The sequence below is a fragment of the Odontesthes bonariensis genome, chromosome 22, assembly GCF_027942865.1.
Source record: "Odontesthes bonariensis isolate fOdoBon6 chromosome 22, fOdoBon6.hap1, whole genome shotgun sequence".
In the NCBI taxonomy this organism is placed as follows: Eukaryota; Metazoa; Chordata; class Actinopteri; order Atheriniformes; family Atherinopsidae; genus Odontesthes; species Odontesthes bonariensis.
In genome coordinates this window covers 31,761,512-31,778,369 of record NC_134527.1, presented here as the reverse complement: position 1 = coordinate 31,778,369, position 16,858 = coordinate 31,761,512, and the positions used below count along the sequence as shown (strand labels likewise).

The 16,858-nt window shown below is 45.8% G+C and overlaps 1 protein-coding gene across 5 annotated transcripts in view; it reads right to left on the bottom strand.

Annotated features, from left to right (window-relative positions):
* The window catches only part of sptan1 (spectrin alpha, non-erythrocytic 1), a 44,637-nt gene that overhangs the window by 610 nt on the left and 27,169 nt on the right, over positions 1 to 16,858 (bottom strand). For 3 of the 5 annotated variants that reach the window (XM_075456686.1, XM_075456688.1, XM_075456689.1), the window contains 25 exons: positions 16,675 to 16,856; positions 15,767 to 15,866; positions 15,452 to 15,649; positions 15,228 to 15,374; positions 15,034 to 15,137; positions 13,589 to 13,751; positions 13,317 to 13,331; positions 12,345 to 12,476; positions 8,437 to 8,574; positions 8,235 to 8,339; positions 7,812 to 8,020; positions 7,615 to 7,735; positions 7,287 to 7,408; positions 7,074 to 7,206; positions 6,884 to 6,982; positions 6,624 to 6,783; positions 5,482 to 5,558; positions 5,189 to 5,398; positions 4,751 to 5,047; positions 4,241 to 4,353; positions 4,052 to 4,069; positions 3,328 to 3,382; positions 1,044 to 1,240; positions 869 to 922; positions 638 to 784 (listed from right to left, as the gene is read on the bottom strand). In XM_075456686.1, the coding sequence (XP_075312801.1) occupies positions 638 to 784; positions 869 to 922; positions 1,044 to 1,240; positions 3,328 to 3,382; positions 4,052 to 4,069; positions 4,241 to 4,353; positions 4,751 to 5,047; positions 5,189 to 5,398; positions 5,482 to 5,558; positions 6,624 to 6,783; positions 6,884 to 6,982; positions 7,074 to 7,206; positions 7,287 to 7,408; positions 7,615 to 7,735; positions 7,812 to 8,020; positions 8,235 to 8,339; positions 8,437 to 8,574; positions 12,345 to 12,476; positions 13,317 to 13,331; positions 13,589 to 13,751; positions 15,034 to 15,137; positions 15,228 to 15,374; positions 15,452 to 15,649; positions 15,767 to 15,866; positions 16,675 to 16,856 (3,296 nt within the window). The remainder of the gene's footprint in view (positions 1 to 637; positions 785 to 868; positions 923 to 1,043; positions 1,241 to 3,327; positions 3,383 to 4,051; positions 4,070 to 4,240; positions 4,354 to 4,750; positions 5,048 to 5,188; positions 5,399 to 5,481; positions 5,559 to 6,623; positions 6,784 to 6,883; positions 6,983 to 7,073; positions 7,207 to 7,286; positions 7,409 to 7,614; positions 7,736 to 7,811; positions 8,021 to 8,234; positions 8,340 to 8,436; positions 8,575 to 12,344; positions 12,477 to 13,316; positions 13,332 to 13,588; positions 13,752 to 15,033; positions 15,138 to 15,227; positions 15,375 to 15,451; positions 15,650 to 15,766; positions 15,867 to 16,674; positions 16,857 to 16,858) is intronic. The other 2 variants (XM_075456687.1, XM_075456690.1) reach the window with 1 other exon arrangement.

Below are 16,858 nucleotides of genomic sequence, written 5' to 3'. Positions count from 1 at the left end.
AATATTTAATCCCTTATTAAATCTGCCACTCCTGTTATCTGTTAGGTCTACGGCAGTTTTTACAGATGAACACCAGAGATTTCCCTGCACAGTGTTGGATCCACAGTCGCTGTTGCCACAAGCAAATGGCAGCAGGAGGCTTTCTGCTGGAGATGTGCTCTCCTGGCCAGAGATGAGAGGGGGGGGGGGGGGCTGCAGGGACACGAGTGTCTGGAATATGCAGGAGTCAGCACTTGATGCAGAAATGACTCTGAAAATCTTTTCTTTGGTTTTCTTTTCATGTGTTGATGAGTGCTGCATGGATGGGTTCATATCCACAATACTGAGGAGTGAGCAGACGCATCCCTGCAGAAAGACAAACACTCCCCCCACACAGATTCTCAGGCCCACTCACACAGCAACAGTGTGTCAACGTGTTGGAACCCCTCCTCAGCATGTGCTGTCTCACTCGGAGATTTTACCCAGAAGCTGGTGTGACTGCTGTAGACATGCAGCGGCTACGGAGCATCGCTTTAACGCTTTGGAACTCCAGAGCATGTGTGAAAGCAGTCTGCTCAGGCAGAAGCAGATTTCTAACAGGAGCAGTTTATTACGTTTGTATTGGCTGTAACACACCAAGTTTTAAAATGGGTTTGACCTGTTTGGATCCACAGTGTCGAGAATGGCTTCAAACTCCGGATCAGGCTCTCCTTCCTCCACCATGGGTAAGTCGTAGCCCAGCGAGCGCAGACATGACTTGAACTCCTGGTGATTCAGACGTCCAGACTTCTCCTTATCAAAGTGCCTTTATCATTGAGGTAAGAATTGTGGTTAGATTGCTGCTTACAGGCAAAAGAAATCCTGAAAAAGTCCAGAAAAAGAAACTTACTTGAACATCATGCTAAACTCCTTCAGAGCCTCCTCTGTCACACCGGTGGTGTTCCTAAATGGAGGAAATGGAATCTAAGCTTAAAGCTGCATTAAGTTTGCTTTGGACACTTTAATATTGTGTTGAACTCATCATTCATTCAGCTGGACACTGTTAGCGTTATGCAGGTGTGTACCTGGCCTGGATCTGCTGCTCCAGGTTGTGCTGCATTCTCATTCCTAGTTGGTCCAGCTGGTCCCACTGCTGGGCCAGGCCCACCGTGCTGTGCTCCGTGTACTTGTTGTCCAGGATCAGTGCTTCCTCCATCGCTGCCCCCAAGTCCTCTATCTTCTTCAGCTGGCTGCGCATGGCACGGATCTCCTGGTGCTTACGCTGCACATGTGAACCAGAATCAGTACCAGCTGCCACAAAGCGTCTCACAGACAGTTCAGCTTTTATGCCTCGCTTTCATCCAGTCTCAGTACCATTTCACAATGAACTGTACATACAAGACCTGGCAAACATTGTTGAAGACACTCAATATTAAATCACCAATCTGCAGGAGACTGTGTGTTCCAACGTATAAAGATTACCGCCTGAAGAAAACAAATGAACACGTGGCCATTCCTCCAATCCTTCAAAGGATGCTTGGTGATGATAAAATTTTTGTCAGCTCAGCCATTAAACAGTGTGGATCTCAATCCAAACAGGACTGTGGGACAAGCTTCTCTCACCTTCACAGTGTTGCCAAAGTTAGGAGCCTCCCGTTTCAGAGGGATGCATTTGGTACTCTGCTAGATTGGACTACTGGAATTCTTTACTATCGAGTTGTCCCAAAAGGTTTCCGATCAAAAACACTACAGTGAGTTCTGATAAGGAACTATCATTTGGATCCAGTTTGAGCTGCTCTTCACAGGCCTCCTTAAATCAACAGAATTTAAAGGATAAGACCGGTTTTTTGACATTGGGCCCTTGATTTCACATTATAACATGTTGTTCTACTCACCCCTGCTTGTTGTTGGTCATTTGGAGCTGTTCCGAAGATATTCGCGAGGCGTCTGGCTGCTCTCTTGAGATATTCGGCCATGAAACGGTTTCCTATGGGCAAGCTTATACAGGCACAAACTATGCTGTTTATAATTTATTAATTACTGTACACTAGCACTGATAACGTGGAGGTGCGTCGCTTACTTAAAAAAATCCGGGTTACTAATTTTGAATTTTAGCCGAATGAATAAATAGGCAGCAGGTCTGTGGGCTGTCTGTGGCAGTAGCACGACGATGACGTCAGTAACACCCACTTTACGACAAAAAAAAAATCAAAATGACAGTAACCCGGATTTTTTTAAGTAAGCGACGCACCTCCACGTTATCAGTGCTAGTGTAGAGTAATTAATAAATTATAAACAGCATAGTTTGTGCCTGTATAAGCTTGCCCATAGGAAACCGTTTCATGGCCGAATATCTCAAGAGAGCAGCCAGACGCCTCGCGAATATCTTCGGAACAGCTCCAAATGTTCAACAACAAGCAGGGGTGAGTAGAACATCATGTTATAATGTGAAATCAAGGGCCCAATGTAAAAAACCGGTCTTATCCTTTAACATTCTTCTCCTCACATACAAAGCTCTTAATGACCAAGCCCCATCATATCCTGCAGATCCCAGTTCAATGTATTTTCTCATAAGAGCACTTTGCTCTCAGACTTTAATTTTACAAACCCTAGGTACTACAAGAAAAAATGTCAAGTAGACAGGCAGAGCCTTCAGTGGTCAGGCACCCGTTTGGCTTCCTCCTCTTCCTCTGAGATTAGGTTTCAGAAGCTTAGTCAGGGATGGCTCAGGTGACCCTGAAACACGACAGCTGGGGCACCTCCCATGATGCATCTTCCCATTCTCCTCTGACATTATTTTTCTCTTTCTCAGCAGCCCTGTGTTAAGGTGCTCGCTGAGCCCAACCCGGTTCCTTCTTTCTGGGAGCTTCCTGCATACTCAGGGCAGGAGATGAAATCAAATAGAACTTCTGATGTGGTCTGTTGCTTTCTTCAGCGAGACGACTTGTTTAAAATGGACACTGCACGAATTGGAATCATTTTGATTGTAACTTTTTGATTTTATGGGATTTTGACTGGATTAGAATTAATTGGATTATAATTATCTTAAATGGGACCTTTAAGTGCTTTCAGAGGACATTTGATGTGATTTGGTGCAATATAAAGTTAATTTATTTTTCAAAATAAGACAGCTGAATGAACATCCCCCCAGAGTGGTGATGTCATCATGTTTTCCATGTTCCTTGTTACACATTTTTAATCGCCATCAATCAGCGTCAGGCCAACAAAGAGGCTTTACAGATTGGAATGAGGACAAAGGTTTACAGAGAACATGACTGGATCTCACATACATCGAGTACGTCAGTGATGTTTAATGACACAATAGAAATGATTAATGGAATGATTTCCAACAGTGAAAATGATATTTACCTTAGTAGCCTCCAGCTGGGACTCCAAGGTACCCGACTCTTCCACCATGCAGGACCTGAGATATTAAAAACAAAGCAGCCGACTATAGAAAATCACATTGTGATGGACACATTTTGATGGACGCACATTGTGATGGACGCACATTGTGATGGACACATTGTGATGGACGCACATTGTGATGGACGCACATTGTGATGGACACATTGTGATGGACGCACATTGTGATGGACACACTTTATAGGGTTGCACAGGTTCTCTGCTGGTTTCCATCCCAAAGTACTTTTAATGCAGTGCTTGGTGCTTATAGTTTGAGGACTGGATGAGAATTGTGAGTACAATAAGAAGGTGCTGAGGCCTGGTAGGGGGTTTCTGGACTCAAATGTGTGAGGTCATAAAGGTTTCAAACTGCCCTAGACCCCCCAGGGGGTTGAGTTCTGCAATTCACAGCTTTGGTTTCCAGCAAACCACATTTTCGTGGACTTTTGACTCGTGTTTTTGGCCTCTTTAACGCCACAAAATATTTGTGTATGGCTGTAAATTTGCATTAGTTTTTGTTGTTTCCATGAGTATGGTGTTACATCCCCAAACTGGAGGAGTCATGGTCAGAAAAAGAGCTAAATTCTCTTCTGTCACTTTAAAACATCCTTGAAATCAGTTTTCTTTCATCATCAAACCATACACCGTTTTCACAGCTTCAAACACAAAAAAGAAAGGCGATATTAACCCATCCAGAAGATACGTCCTGAGTGGCACGATAATCCCGAGCAGCAGCGAGGGTGCAGGGACGGGGGAGGTGTGGAGAGGAAAAGAGAAACACAGAAGCATTAACACGCAGATGCCAGAATACAACGGAGCAGAAACAACACGTTAAAGACCAGCGGTGGAATGATGCTGGTATGAGAACGTCCTTCACCTGGTCTCCTGCAGCCACTGGTGGAACGCATTAGCGTGCTGTGCAAACTCTTGGCGTAACTTGTCATTTTCCTCCTGCCTCCTCTGCTCCTTCTGCAGCTCCAGCTCCCGCTCCTAAACTCATTCAGAAGAACAAAGACACCATCCAGATAAGGTGCATAACCGAATGATTAAATCTACACGACCTGCTGGTCGGCCCCAACTGGAAGCACTTTTAAATCCAGGTTAAAAACATTTCTCTTTCGGTGTGCTTATGGTTGAGTTTATATCTTTCTTTTCCCCCTCTTCTTTGATTGCTTTTAACTGTGTTTTTAATTTTTATTCTATTTTTTTCTCTTGAAATTGCTGCTTTATGCTGTTCTTTTAAATGCCTTGTCTTTATGTAAAGCACATTGAGTTGCCTGTGGTATGAAATGCGCTGTATAAATAAAGATGCCTTGCCTTGGTGTTTTTGGATGTTTTGCATTTTTCATTCTGAGGAAATCTTTGAAAAACTCCTAAATGATCAGACCTTGATGATCTTCTGCAGGTTCCTCCACGTCTCCTCCAGGGCCTCCATGGTGAACCAGGTGTAGGGATTAGACACCACCTGGTAATTCTTAATCTGCTGGTCCAGCTCTGCCAGCTGGTTGAAGTCGGCCTGAGCTGAACTGAGCGAGGAACGGAAAGCCTCGTGAGCTTCCCGCAGCGCTCGAATCTCCTCCAGAGAGTTGCACCTGACCGGATCAGTCAGGTCCTCCTCTGCATTCTCAAACCAGCTGTTGAAGGCAGACGCCTTCTTGGCAAATGTCAAGAACAAGTCCTCAACCTGCGATGGGAGCGAAGAGGACAGAAGAGCCCGAAAAGTTAGTCAAACTCACAAGTTTTTCACCGGGGATTCCTTTAAATGAGCTAATTAAAACAGTTTAATGGTCCATTCACAAAAACAAGATCCTCAGTTTGTCTTTACCTTCCTGAAGTGCTCCTGAGCCTCCAGAAGCTTCTTCTTGCGCGCAGTGGAGTTTGACAGAAGGTGGTTCCAGCGCTTCATCAGGGCAGCGTGACGATCTTCGATGGCTTTGGACTGGACGTGTTTGGCAGCGAGCAGCTGATCCTTCAGAGCAGTGATGTTGGTGATGCCCTCCTGCTGGAAGGCCTGGAGGCCAGCATCAAACGTTTCCTGAAGAGGAGCAGAAGGAAAGCAGGTTTTAATGTCACAGCACAGAGAAAAAGAATACTTGGATGTTGTGAGGGGAGGTGTACCTGTTTGGTGAGCAGAGTTTGTACAGAAGACAAGTCCCGGCCGTAGTCATCAGTCTTCAAGCTGTTTTCCTTTTCACCTGAACACAATCCAGATCAGCCATTCAGAGATGAGGAAGCCGGGAAATACAAACCCATCATACTCAGTCAATTTAAATAACTATTCAATCAATACTTTCTGATTTTTGACACTGCTGCCCTAACGCAGGGATTCTCAACCTTTTTTCAGTGATGTACCACTTGTAAAATATTTTTTCAGCCAAGTACCCCCTAACCAGCGCAAAGCATTTTTTGTTGAAAAAAAAAAGACGTAGAACACTGTGTCAACACTGTCTGTTTTATTAAACTTTGCAACTGCAAAAACTGCATTCTCCTCAACTGTTTGCAAATGAAAATATATAAAAAATTTTGGGGGAGCCTGTGTTCCTTTACCTTCTTTGTCACCTGTCCCTTTGTGTTCTCAGCAGCACTTTAACCAGGACTCCATTGTTTGTGTTGTCAAGGCGACAGTGATTTATTTCGTCTATCATGTAAAAGGCAAATGCCGTGATTCATGGTTATCAGTCGCGTCACTGTTACGTAGCGCGCTCTAGTAGCTAGTAGAACGCCGCCATTTGGGTACCTGCCCCGCTGCCAGCTGTGTTTGTAAACATACCTGAACATACATGAACTTATATTAATTGATATTTATAATGACTTTTGAATTGATGCTATTTTTTAAATATATTTTTCAAAATCTCAAGTACCCCCTGGAGTGCCTCCAAGTACCCCAAGGGGTACGCGTACCCCCATTTGAGAACCACTGCCCTAACGCACCACACAGGGAGGAAAGGAAGTAGAACAGAAACAGCACTTCCAAACTTTACCAGCGAGCACACTGCATCCCTTTGATCAACTGGTAAACGAGCTGCAGTGTCAGAGAACATTAAATGTATGACTGCAACAAACTGAGGAATACAGGAAGCTGTGCACGTTCCCTGCAGCCGCTAGCTCCAATCAAATGGCTTGTTCTGCTTGCACACTAGTGTCGTTATTTACGATGCACTGGACTCATGAACACACTCATGACTTTTTAGTATCACACGGGAAACATGAGAAGCCGACTCCGGCTGTGGAAGAGGAAGGCAGATGTGCTGCTTTCATACCGATCCAGGACTCCACCACGTCAGCCTTCCAGTTGAACTGCAGGAAGGCCGAGTTTTCGTCCAGCTTGGCTTTCCTCTGAGCTGCTGCCCTCTCCAGCTCCGACACTTTTCCTCGCAGAGCGGACATTTTAGCACAGATGTTGTCCACATGGTGATTGTTCTGTTTGAAACATAGGACATTATCTTGAGAATCTTGCTGTGGCACTGCATTAATCAACATGTTCCATTTGGCTTTTGGTCTTGATGGATCATGGTCATACCTTCTTGATGAGGTCGTCTCCGTTAGCACACACATCACTGACTCTGTCCCGGTGTACAGTGAAGTCAGTCTCAAACGCTTCGTGCTTTTTCAACAAGCCCTGTGAGAAATAACGCCTTTCCATTAAAGTAAAAGAAAACTCCTCATGCCCTTCAACAGCAAAAAACACTGAGCTTGGAACATGAACGCACCTGCACAGCAGCCAGCGTGTCCCCGTAGTCCTCGCTTCCCACAAGATTCAACTTCTCATTAATCCATGCTTCCTCCTCCTCCACATTCGCCACAAACTGCTGGTACTCCAGAGACTCCTCCAGCCTCTTTCCCCTTGAACCACATACACATTCAGAATCAGTTCGGGCTTTTCGGGAGCTGAGCTGCAGCTGTCAGGTGCATCTGAAGCTTACCTTGCCCCAGATAAGTCCTTGAGTTCCTTCCAGTGGTCGACAAACTGAGCCAGCCTCTGCTGGATCTCTTCCTGACCGATCGTGTTATCATCAGACAGCTTCCTCCCAGTGTCCAGCACTGACTGATAACACAGAAAACACAAGTTCAGTCCCTGCACCCAAACCAGAAGATCTGCCAGAACATTTACAGCATATTGAGAAACTATGTCACCATGTGTCAAAACTCATTTCTGACGAGAGAAACCCCAAGTCAGCAGTGGCTTTACCAAAGCTTAGCTGCCTCTTTAAGCCCAGCCAAACTCCATGAATGAACAGAGGACTCCTCTACCTGAATGGTCGGCTCATGGGCTCCCAACTCAGCCTCAAGTCTCTTATGTTTCTTCCGCAGATTCTGTACTCCTGTCAAATCTCGTCCATAGTCCTCTGAACCCACAAGTAACTTCTTCTCTCTGAGTGGGAGTAAAAGTATGCAGGTTTACAGGGAGATCTCCTTAAGAAGGCTACAACAGGGAAGGACACGCTTACTTAATCCAAGACTCTTCATCATCTAGGTCCCTGAAGAACTGATGCAGGCGGTGGGACTCGTTGAGTTTTGTGCGACGACTTGCTGCCATGCTCTTGATCTTAGTGAAGCGAACGTTGACAGTATCACGTTTGTCCTTCACCTGTGTGGTGTCGAAGGCATTGCTGGCCATCAGGCTGTCAGCCTGGCCATTCAGATCCTTCAGACGATCCTGCAGAAGGACAGTGGTGTCAGTGTGATTACACTTCTACCCTTTCATTCATTTTAGCACATTCTCTTTAGAATATTTGGTGATTCACCCCTAGCTGGGGGGGTGCTTTAAGACACTGGGCTAAAATAAGCAAATGTTCTGAAATGAGGTCTTGGATGTTCCCTCAAGTGCAGCTGACCCACATTTACCAATTCGATGATAATGAGCGCCATACCTCATGGGCAGAAATGTCAGCCTCAAGCAGCTGGTGCTTCTTCAGCAGGTTGTTGACCGAGGCGAGATCTTTGCCGTAATCCTCCGACGCAAGAAGGGCTTCCACCTGAGACACCACCATGCATCGGGTTTAGATCATCGGGTTTAGATCATCAGGTGCATCTTAGTGCGTCACTGTTTCTAACTGGCATTCAGATTCTCACCTCAGACAGCCAAAAGTCAAAGTCTTTGATTCCGGTGTTGAAGTTTTGCTGCTTGTTTGCCTCTTTCAGTTTTTGGCTCTTTTCAGCAGATTTGTTGACCAGGAACTGCCATTGTTCATCCAGAGCGTTGAGGCGCACCTGAAGAAGAGAGCAACACAGCTTCAACTTACTAAATAATGCTTTCATATTCAATTCAACATACCTCAGTTCAATTTAAACATAATCATGCATTTAAAAAAATTTTTTTTTTTTAAATATAAAATCAGTATTGTGAAACAAACCGTCATTGTGCTCTGAAATCACGACCTTGTGTCGACCTTTTCTTTGTACATGTGTCAATATAAAATGATGCCATTTTGAAATGAGAATGCAAGGTTTCAGTTTTAAATCAGTTAAAAATAAAAACAGAAGCAGTAAAAAGTTCACACTTATAAAGCACCTTTTTAATCTTCTATAGGTACTACAAAGCACTTTAAGTGGTGCTCTCATTCATCCATTCACATGGACACTCATACAGCACTTTATCCGTTTACCACATTAACATGTTAAGCAAAGCAGGGTGTCTTGCCAAAGTACACTTTGACATGTGAATGTTATTTCTGCAGTACAGCAAACAAGGCTGCAAGTGTTAATGACTGTGGCACATCAAGAAACTGGGATTTTGGGAAAACACCTTTGACCGGAGGGGGGTCACCGGGGCCCCGCCCCTGGAGCCAGGCCCAGGGGCGGGGCCTGGCAGTGAGCGCCTGGTGGCCACGTGCCCACGACCTGTGGACCTGTGCCCACGAGGCTCGGTCGAGCACAACCCAAAAATTCAACTTGGGTCCCCCTTCCGATGGGCTCACCACCCGTGGGACAGGGCCAAGGGGGTCGGGTGCAGTGTGAGCTGGGTGGAGACCTTGGCGGTCTGATCTTCAGCTACTGAAGCCGGCTCTTGGCACGTGGAACGTCACCTCTCTGCTGGGGAAGGAGCCTGAGCTGGTGCGCGAGGCTGAGCGGTTCCAGCTAGATATAGTCGGACTCACCTCGACGCATGGCTTGGGCTCCGGAACCAGCCTCCTCGAGAGGGGTTGGACTCTCTTCCACTCTGAAGTTGCCCGTGGTGAGAGGCGCAGAGCAGGTGTGGGCATACTTATTGCCCCCCGGCCGTGCGCCTGTACATTGGGGTTTACCCCGGTGGACGAGAGGGTAGCCTCCCTCCGCCTTAGGGTGGGGGGACGAGTCCTGAATGTTTTTTGTGCTTATGCACCGAACGGCAGTTCAGAGTATCCACCCTTTTTGGAGTCCCTCGAGGAGGCACTAGAGAGTGCTCCTGCAGGAGACTCCCTCGTTCTGGTGAGGAACTTCAATGCTCAGATGGGCAATGACAGTGAGACCTGGAAGGGGGTGATTGGGAGGAACAGCCCCCCCGATCTGAATCAGAGTGGTGTTTTGTTGTTGGACTTCTGTGCTCGTCATGGACTGTCCATAACGAACACCATGTACAGGCATAAGGGTGTCCATATGTGCAGTTGGCACCAGGACACCAGGACAACCTGGGCCGCAGCTCGATGATCGACTTTGTGGTTGTATCGTCGGACTTACGGCCGAATGTCCTGGACACTCGGGTGAAGAGAGGGGCGGAGCTGTCAACTGATCACCACCTGGTGGTGAGTTGGCTCCGCTGGTGGGGGAGGAAGCCGGTCAGACCTGGCAGGCCCAAACAAATTTTGAGGGTCTGCTAAAGCCTGCGAACACCTGGCGGAATCCCCTGGAAGAAGGAGCTTTAACTCCCACCTTCGGCAGAGCTTCAACCATGTCCCGGGGGAGGTGGGGGACATTGAGTCCAAATGGGCCATGTTACGTGCCTCCATTGTTGAGGCGGCTGACCAGAGCTGCGGACGTAAGGTGGTTGGTTCCTGTCGTGGCGGCAACCCCCGAACCCGCTGGTGGACACACCGTGTATGGTGAGGGCGGGGCTCTGCTCACCTCAACTGGGGACGTTGTGAGTCTGTGGGGGGGAAATAGTTTGAAGACCTCCTCAATCCTACCGACATGCATTCCGATGAGGAAGCAGATGCTCAGATGTGGGGCCTCCCATTTCTGGGGCTGAGGTTGCCGAGGTGGTCAAAAAACTCCTCGGTGGCAAGGCCCTGGGGGTGGATGAGGTCAGTCCCAAGTCCCTCAAGGCTCTGGATGCTGTAGAGCTGTCTTGGTTGACACGCCTCTGAAGCATCGCGTGGACATCGGGGGCAGTGCCTCTGGACTGGCAGATCGGGGCCGGAGGGTGTGTTCCAACTACAGGGGGAATCACACTCCTCAGCCTCCCATGTAAGGTATATTCGGCGGTACTCGAGAGGAGGATCCGTCGGATAGTCGAATCTCGGATTCAGGACGTGCAGTGTGGTTTTCATCCTGGCCGTGGAACAGTGGACCAGCTCTACACCCTCAGCAGGTTCCTGGAGGGAGCATGGGAGTTCACCCAACCAGTCTACATGTGTTTTGCAGACTTGGAGAAGGCGTACAACCATGTTCCTCGGGGACTCCTGTGGGGGGTGCTCCGGGAGTATGGAGTGCTGGACTCCTTGATATGGGCTGTTCGGTCTCTGTATGACCGGTGTCAGAGTTTGGTTCGCATTGCCGGCAGTAAGTCGGACATGTTTCCGGTGAGGGTTGGACTCCGTCAGGGCTGCCCTTTGTCACCGATTCTGTTCATAATTTTTATGGACAGAATTTTTAGGCGCAGCCAGGGAGTTGAGTGGGTCCGTTTTGGCGACCTCAGAATCAGGTCTCTACTTTTTGCGGATGATGTGGTTCTGTTGGCGTCGTCGGGCCGTGACCTTCAGCTCTCACTGGAGCGGTTCGCAGCCGAGTGTGAAGCGGCTGGGATGAGAATCAGCACCTTTGGGAATGAGATCCTTCCCCAAGTGGAGGAGTTCAAGTATCTCGGGTTCTTGTTCACGAGTGAGGGACGAGTGGAGTGTGAGATTGACAGGCAGATCGGTGCGGCGTCCGCAGTGATGCGGGCTCTGCACCGGCCCGTCGTGGTAAAGAAGGAGTTGAGCCAGAAGGCGAAGCTCTCGATTTACCGGTCAATCTATGTTCCTACCCTCACCTATGGTCACGAGCTGTGGGTAGTGACCTAAAGAACGAGATCGCAAATACAAGCGGTCGAAGTGGGCTTCCTCCGCAGGGTGTCTGGGCTCTCCCTTAGAGATAGGGTGAGAAGCTCGGTCATCCGGGAGGGGCTCGGAGTAGAACCGCTGCTCCTCCGCATCGAGAGGAGTCAGATGAGGTGGCTCGGGCATCTGGTTAGGATGCCTCCTGGACGCCTCCCCGGTGAGGTGTTCCGGGCCCGTCCCACTGGGAGGAGACCCCGGGGAAGACCCAGGACACGTTGGAGAGACTATGTTTCTCGGCTGGCCTGGGAACGCCTCGGGGTCCCCCCAGAAGAGCTGGAGGAAGTGGCCGGGGACAGGGACGTCTGGGTTTCTCTGCTCAAGCTGCTGCCCCCGCGACCCGACCCCCGGAGAGGCGGAAGATGATGGATGGATGGATGGCATGTAATTTTTCAATATATTCACCAAGGGAAGTGAATACTTTTTTATGCCATTGTAACTACAGAAATCTGTAATTTATATGTTTAAGTTTTTGTTGAAAGAGATTTGTTACTTCTATTAAACAGTAAAACATGGTGCCAACACGTTATTTGTTCCAAAAAAACCAAACAAACACAGTCAGGACAAATTATGTGTAACTCCAAACAATTGTAGTAAAGTCATACCAGCAAGCACAGAGTGAGAAAACTCAGACTTGAATGGAGACTGTAGCTAGATTATTTCTACCTGGCATTACCTTATGCATCAACACAAGAATAACATTTCAAAATAACGGTCTCAAATTATGTTATGCGGCAATGTTGACTATACCTTGACAGCATCTTCGCTACCAGCACAAGCTCCTCTCTGGATCAGCGCATTGCCAGTGTCAATGACTCCACGAATTCTGTCTGCATTTGCATGTAACTCAGCTTCAAATGCTTGATGTTTCTGATGCTTGCTCTAACAGACACATAAACAGGGAGGAAGGGAGAAAAGAAGAGACCACAGGTTTATGATATTTGATGGAAATATTTAGATTTTTTTTATGTATAGAGATGTCCAATACTTACACTGCGTGCAAAAGCAGAAACTAAAGTCTGTTTCAGCAAGTACAATCATTTTTTAAGCAACTGACGATAGCATGAAATGGGAATTAGCCCGAGTTGTGTTGTAACTCAACCACTAAAGTGTAGAATACAAATAAATAAATCAATAACTAAAGAAGGCTTCAACATAACAACTATGATGGACAATGTAAAAAGACATCTACAAACACAGAACATACAAGCGAAGAGCACAAAATAGGAACAACATTTGCAACAGAGCTGACTTGAAGAAAAAACGTGGAGGAAGAGTCACAATAAAGCTGCTTTCTGTTTGTATCCATCTCCATTTCTATGGCCTTTACAGCTGATCTATAAGCTGCCTTCATGCACATTAGCTTGGCACCAGCAGCAGGTTCCCAACCGGCAATGCCTTTCATCAGAAGTTCTACATTTTGATCAATTTGACATAGGATTAAAATTCTTTAAGCAGGTTTAAAAACAACTCTCCTCCAAGAAACTGAAAATAAAATTAGAAGCCACACTCTTTGATAAACAAAACAATTCTTAAAAAAGAAAAAGGGGAAGAAAAAAAAGTTGGAAACTTTTTGACGAAATTGATACCATAGTGGAAAAGAAGCTGACACTCAACAGTACTAATGAGGGACAAACTCAAGATCGAAAAAAATGCTTGTTTACGTGTTGTATTTACACAAATATTTGGTTGTTAGTCAGCTGACACAGTACTCCAACTTACCAGCAGCTTCGACAGCTAAAAAAAAGAATAAGAGTAAAAGAATGATTCAGATAAGACAAAGGGAGGGATGTGATACAGTTGAAAAGAAGGATAAAAAGACAGGATAAGCCAAATTCATTCATTTACCTAGGAACACAAAAGAAACAATCATTAAAAATCCCATCTCATTTATTTACTGTTCTTTTGAAATTTACTCCACGTAATTCACTTTTCAGGGACTCGAAGTGGATTGAGCTAGCTCCGTTTTGCATCAAAAGAAGCCATATGTGTACCTGGATATTGGTGGGATCCTTGTAAGACTCATCTGTTGCAGTCTGCAGTTTCTCACTGATCCAAGCCTCAATCTCATCCACATCGCGGCTAAACTGCTGCAAGGTCTGGGATTCACCCAGTTTAGAACGTTTCTCAATCATCTGAGCCTTCAGTCGCCGCCACCTTTCAAAAATCAGAATTTTTCATTTTAACAAATTTACTTGACACCATGTGTTATCTCAACATTTTTAAAACATCTTGCTCCAATTTGGTTGGAAATCTCTAAAAGGGGAAGGTTTTTTTTTTTTTTTTTTTTTAAAAACCTGGACCTTATTTCTGGCATAAAATACGTTCATCAACTCACCGATAACAGTTTGGTGAAAGTCGGCATCCTTTGGATACTTTAAAGACCAATGAATGAATGAATGAACGCGTACTATTGCACTGTTAGCTCAGACCTGCCGTGTTGTTGTTATTGGGGGCTATCGGGGGCTTATCGGAAGCTTTTTTACACACGTGTCTCCTGGGATGACATCAGCTTATTTACTCTGTGCTCTGTGACGGTCGGCTTACTTCACACGGAGTTTGTTACTGCTAGTTTTGTGCAACATGGCAGGATATTTATCAGATTTAGACGATGTGGACAACAACTTTGAGTACGATGGACGGCCTTTGAGCCAGAGTTTATGGATGAGGAGCTCCTGGAAAGGAGGATGCAGAAGCAGAGAGAGGAACAGCTGGCCAGAGAACAACAGACCGCCGAATGACCGCAAATCTACATATAATATAATCCATATATCATAACGGTAGTGAACGGGGCAAGGCCATTGCAAGGGTAAAAAGCCCCCGATAACAACAACAGGCAACTCTGAACAATACTTAAAGTATTGGTGACATGAAGGACTTTCGGGCCTTATTTAGAGGCTGTATTGGCCTTGTCCCGTTCACTCCCATAATAAACGCAGTCCTCGAATGATCTAGATCTGATTGTGTCCGATCGACTCCGAGTGACACCAAAATGTTATTAATGAGTAGATGAAGGTATATACAGCTAGGAATAAGGTCCAGGTTAAAAAAAAAAAAAAAAAAAAAAAAAAAAAAAAAGAACTGAACTCTCCCTTTAAATAAAAAAAGATAATCACATTAAAGAAAGCTATTCAGATAGGATGAGGTCAGTTGTTAAAACAATTAGTTGATGATCAGTTTTGCTGAAAATGTTAAACTCTCCAGATAAAATCATCATGTGATTGTTCTGCTTAATTTGTACTTTGAACATAATGGTATATCAACCAGATTATCAACCCAAACTACAGGTTATGCATTGCATTATTATATTTAGAACATATTGAAATGCCAAAAGACATCAATTTTATCATGACTTGAGATACATTCCTTATGTCATTTCCTGGTTTGATGTATATTTTGCACAGAAAAAGAGTGAAAAAAATATATATATATTTCTCACCGGTCAAGGACCTCATTACGGCGGTTAAAGATGTCAGGTTTGGCATAATGGTCAGCTCCAATCAGCTGATCAGCAAAGGACTGCAGTGCAGCAATCTTCTCCTCCTGTGCATCAGGTTAACAATGATTTCAATAGTATACACACTGACAACTTTTACAGGTCTGTCAGGTTCTGAGAGAGATTATTTTACAGACCTGCACATTAATGGCCTTGTCAAAGTCCTCATGTTTCTTAATGAGGGCCTCCACACTGTCCAGGGAGTCACCCTTATCATCACTGGCAAGGAAGGCTTCACGAGCTGCCATCCAGTTCTCAGCCTGTTCACAGTCCCTGTTAAAAAGCTGTGGATGGAAAACAGAGCTGTCAGAGATCATGAAATAACTGAGTCCAAACAGTCATTTCAAGGCTAAAGAACCACCTGGAGCTCAAGGCACTGGTCCAACATCATGCGGCGCTGAACCCAGGCCTTCTCTAGGTCAGCACGCTCGCGGTCCAGAGCCTGCAGTTTCTGCTGAATCTCAGGAGAAGCATAGTGGCCTTGAGCCAGAAGCTGCTGACCGAACTGTTCAAAGGCATGGAAGGTACCAGCACGAGCGTCGATCTCTGTGCGGTGCTCCTGGAAGACAAAAAAACAAGAATTATGGACAAGCAAATCTAGATTGTCAATAGCCTGCTCCATTGCCATAAGCAGAAGGGTGTGTGTGTGTGTGTGTGTGTGTGTGTGTGTGTGTACCTGATGTCTTTCTAAAAGGGCTTCAGCTCCAGTCACATCTTTGGCCAACTCCTCAGAGGACACCAGTCCTCGAATGCCATTAATCCAGGACATGAGATCTCTGAGTAGTGGTGAAGAATTAAAAAGAAAATACAATAAAAAAAAATATGAAATTCCACACACCAAACATACACCTGTACATTGATAGAAGAGAATAAGAACAATCCCAGGTTTCTCTTCAGTGCTGTAGCCAGGCTGACAAAGAGTCCGAGCTCTGCTGAGCCAGGTATTCCTTTAACTCTCAGCAGTGATGATTTCATGAGCTTCTTTATCAATGAAATTGTTATTATCAGGTGATCCTAGGCCCAGCCTGCTGGGGGGCCTCATCTGTCACACCTTTCCTCACTTTACTCTCTTTTTGCCCCGTTTAATTTTTCAAATGATATTATGTACATGTGAGATTAACTCGTGTTTCCCTGTTCCAACAGGTATCCTTTGAATGGTGTTACAGTGTTTGTTGTCCCCTCTTTTCTGTCCTCTCAAACCCCAGCTGGTGGAGGTGGATGGCCACCCTTCCTGGTTCTATTTCTGCCAGAGGTTTCTTCCTGTTCAAAGGGAGTCGTTTCTCTCCACAGTCGCCTCAGGCACGCTCAGGACGGGAGATTGGACTGAAGACAAGTTTCAGTGCAATCTGTTGGTTTCCTTAGCTAGGAAACTGTTTTTGAATTGGCTCTGTATGTATGAATTGGATTATTTTTAATTTAATGAATTGGATTTAATTGGATTATGATTACAATGAATTGGACTCTGACTGGCTTGAATTGGACTGTATCATTGTCACCTTGAGGTGACATTTGTTGGGATTTGGTACTTTATAAATAAACTGAACTGAACCAACACTGGCACTGCTTTGGTTGTTTCCTCCTCACCTGAAGTCTGACAGGAAACGCTGCAGGTCATGAGAGTTTCCAAGCTTGTCTTTGCGCTGGTCAGCACGTCCCACTAAGCTGCTCCAGGCCGTGTTCAACTCAGTGCATTTCTCTTGGATGTCATCTACTGCCTCAGGGTGAGACTGGATCAGACGCTCTGCTGTCTCCCCAAGAGAATTAACCT